Raw genomic sequence first — 3,962 nt, 5'->3', positions numbered from 1 at the left:
CTATCATTACTGGTTGTGACTGCACGATGTCTGGTTCTGATAAAAATCAATACCCGATAAAATCATCCTGCCCTATTAATGGAGACCATGGAAGTTTCCTATGATATTATATATGAATATTTTGAATGATTGAACGATTTTCTTTAGTGTCTATAAAGACAGCAACAGTTCTAAACCCGTGCCTCAGTTATCATAAATGTCTGATGGTTAGTTACAGTTATACATGTTCATCTCAGACAGACCCATTTATTTGTGATTTCATTTTTTATTTCTCCCCCTGAAGGGTGAGGAGACATATTGTTTTTGGTTGAGTTTCCGTCGGCGTCGGTGTTCCCATTGTTACTGCCTCTCCATATCATGTACATGTGCCTTATGCGGATTTTTCAATTTTCTTTTTTCTGTTTCCATGGCAACAATTTGGACTTTACCTTTTTGAAGGGTAGAGTTCGTTTCCGGAGCAAAATTCTGAAACTAACTCACCCATCTTCACCAAATTTGGTATACTGCCTCTCCATATCATGCAGATGTGCCTTTTAGAGTTTGAGTTTTGTTTATTGTTGAACTCAGCAATATTCCACCGAAATGACTTCAGTCTCCTAATACCTTTGTCTGAACCAGACAATCCAGTGATCAATATCATGAGCATAAATCAGTTGGGATACACTGACACCCTATCCCGTTTGTGACCTCCTACAAGCATGGGCTGCTGAAGACCCAATTCTAACCCGGATCTTCACGGTACAGATTGTTTAAAACATGTGTAACAATAATGCATTCGTTATACGATCTATTTATTCTCTCTGGTTTATTTTCAGGGTTAAAACGAGAAAGATGTCACGAAGGAGCAGAGATTTCATGTTGAACTTTGTCTGCGATTTAATGGACAAGAATGTGGAGGAAGATCATTTGATTAAATCTTTAAGGAAGTTCTTGGAGGGGGGAACAAAGAAAGGACTCAGAACAGAGACAGACTAAGCAGCTATAGATTTGATGATAGGGGAGAAGAAAAAGCTTAAAAGACTACGAGAGTCAGATTCCGGAGAGTCTGTGCTTCATATTGCCGTCAGCTGTCGGAGGAATGAAGTTGCCAAGATAATATTTGAATATGATCCAAGTTTAATCTACTGTGATAGAAAGGATGAGGACTATCGTGGACAGACGCCTTTCCACATTGCCATAGCCAAGGCAAGAAATCCTGACACGGATGATGGGCAAGATCTAGTGAAAGCCATGATTGACACACTCGAACGTAATGAAATGCTTAAAGAGACGATGGAATGTACAGTTTCCGGAAAGAAATTGAGAGGTACTGTTATGTTAGGAGGGACGCCTTTGTCCATTGCTGCTTTGAGTAATAATAAAACTGCAGTTGACCTTCTTCTTAAACATCACGCTGATCTAAATGGCTCGGACAGTTCTGGGAATACAGTTTTTCACTCGCTGGTCGTATACGCATCTTACTACCCAGAAAAGGCGCCTGCTATTCTGAGTATGTTTGACAAGTTGGCAAAACACGGTCAATCGAAGTACAGAGAAAATGTACAACGAAAAAATGAGGAAAAGCTATCAGCACTCCATCTTGCTGCTGAGCACGGTCTGGAAAACGTGTTTAGTCACATCCTTGATCTGGAGAATGCATACAAGTTCTTCTCTAGTCACGACGGTGTTTTTGATATCTACGAATGTGATATAACAGAGCTTGATAAGGCAACCTGGGATAGAGCCGTTCTACAGAAGTCATCTGCCTACAGGAAAATAGAACACAAAGCTGAAGGATTGTCTAAAGGCAAGCAGGACTGTTGCATAGTAAGCTATTGCAAGAAACAGAGACAAAATACGAGCCAGAGTATATTGGAAAACATTTGCAGTTTGGAGTCAACCACAGCCTGTGCGTTTCTGAACAACTACACGGTCTACACTTTGATATACAAAAAGTGGAAGCGGTACTCGTGCGTCTACTACCTTTTCGTCGTTCTTCACCTGGCACTAATGAGCATCCTAACCTGGCATTTGGATCTCAAAGTTGACGCCATCATGGATCCAGACAGGGCACAGAAGCAAACCTTGGTGGGTTTGAGTATCTTCTCAATCCTCATAAGTCTCCTCTATATCATTTTTGAGTTACACAGGATTTTCATATCATGGCAACCCTTCCATCTAACAAAACTGCATCACAATGGAGTGTACCGATGCATTTTTGTGCTATTTGGTTTAACATTACTGATAGACGCGTCGTGGAATGTTGTCACTGTTACAAACAATTATTGTCTGGTAATAGCATTGATCCTTGGTTGGTGGTCAACAACCTTCTTCCTGCGTGGAATCAAGCCTTTGAGCTACATAACACTGATGTTACAAAAGGTCCTCTTTGGAGATATGGTAAAATTTATACCAATCATTTTCATAATGATAGTAGGATTTACAAGCGCATTGCACAGCTCGTTTGCGGAAACTCGTCCTGAGATGTTTGGTAACTTCTCTGTCAGCCTACTAACCACGTTCAGTCTGATGACTGGTCAAGGACAGTTAGATCAACTTGAAGATCCGAGTAAGGGATCTGTCGTAGCTTTTGCTGTTTCGGTGATAGTCATCCAGATATTCCTCCTCAACATCCTCATCGCCATTATGTCCACCACATGCGAAAGCGTCAAGAATTCAAACAATCTCTTGTGGCTTCAGAGATTGTCCATTGTCATATTCATTGAAGGGATACTACCAAAACGGCTGAAGCCACCCATGGGGACGGAGGATAAGACAGATCATAGAAGTACCAGATATCTTCTCGAAATTCACCACTTGAGAGATGAAGACTCCAGTAGCTTTGAACAGAATGACAATGGAAATCTTACAGCAACATTGCGCAAGTTCCTGAACCAATCCAAAGTAGGGGAGACAACAACACGCCCTGACGACGGAGCGCCCCCTGTCCAGCATCTGGTCATTGATAACTATGGAACGACTAAATGAACAAATAAATATAAAGGGACAGTATTGTTAACATCATTCTGAAAAGTCACTAGCAAAGTCAAAATCAGTATCTGTGGGGAAAACCTTGATATGACTGAACACATGCTCTGTCGGATCGTCGTCAAATACAAGTTCTCCCAGCGATCGCGTACAGTTATTTGACTGTTACACATTCAATGTTCTGAGCCTATTACAATTTGATTGATTCCATATGTAGAATCATGGTTCTAGACCTATCATTTGTTTAGACATTTGAATCTCATTTTGCAAGTTATTTGTGAAAACGCCATGAGACATATGTTGTACTTCAGTATATTTACTGCACTAGATTCATAATGATTTCATTTAAATAATAAAACCTATGGTGGTTTTCTTCAACTTAGAGTTTAAACCGGAAATTACCAATGTTTGTATACTCTCCCAAAAAAGAAACGCATCGTGAAAATAGCAATTTCATGTAGCAATGAATTAAAACGTGATTCATTTTACAAAAGGTTTTGCTCTGTTTATGAGTCCTATGGTGTTGATGTTTTGAAACCTCACAACAAAACGCACCATCCGTAAAATACCCGTATTTAACAGCATGATTGTCAATTTCGGCGTGTAGTGTCACAGAATACGCATGTGAAATGCATGTGACTGCATGTGAAAGTTGGGGATCAGATGGGTCTCAATGATGGGTATAAAAGGTTGATCGCTGTCTGTCGATTATTCACTGTATTCGAATATTGTTGACGAACGCAAAATGCCACGTCTAAGTGAAGCCAACCGTCATATCGCCATTGGTTTGCTTGAAGCTGGCCAGTCTCAACGTGCAGTTGCCCGACGCATGAATGTTCACCAAAGCACCATTTCACGGCTCTGGGAGAGATATCGCCAGCAGAATGCGATAGCAGATGCCCCTCGTAGTGGGCGACCACTGCGGCGCAGGATCGCTACATCCGGGTACATCACCTGCGTCATCCAACAGCTACGGCGACCAGTACCGCTCGACA

The 3,962-nt window shown here is 41.2% G+C and overlaps 1 protein-coding gene across 1 annotated transcript; it reads left to right on the top strand.

Moving 5' to 3' along the window:
* The first annotated feature begins 990 nt into the window (after positions 1-990).
* On the top strand, positions 991-2,967 carry LOC124266812 (transient receptor potential cation channel subfamily V member 6-like). Its single transcript, XM_046701616.1, has 2 exons — positions 991-2,067; positions 2,362-2,967. The coding sequence occupies exons 1-2, from the start codon at positions 991-993 to the stop codon at positions 2,965-2,967; spliced, it is 1,683 nt and encodes a 560-aa protein (XP_046557572.1).
* Positions 2,968-3,962: the final 995 nt, after the last annotated feature.

The sequence above is a fragment of the Haliotis rubra genome, unplaced genomic scaffold, assembly GCF_003918875.1.
Source record: "Haliotis rubra isolate DU_JTF1 unplaced genomic scaffold, ASM391887v1 Scf128, whole genome shotgun sequence".
In the NCBI taxonomy this organism is placed as follows: Eukaryota; Metazoa; Mollusca; class Gastropoda; order Lepetellida; family Haliotidae; genus Haliotis; species Haliotis rubra.
Note: the sequence above shows the minus strand (reverse complement) of the source record. Positions and strands in the feature narration are given on the sequence as shown.

Coding starts and splice junctions, on each gene's coding strand:
- LOC124266812 (XM_046701616.1), top strand. CDS start 991: ATGATAGGGGAGAAGAAAAAGCTTAAAAGACTACGAGAGTCAGATTCC. Junction 2,068..2,361: donor GGGCACAGAAGCAAACCTTG/GTGGGTTTGAGT, acceptor ATGTTACAAAAG/GTCCTCTTTGGAGATATGGT.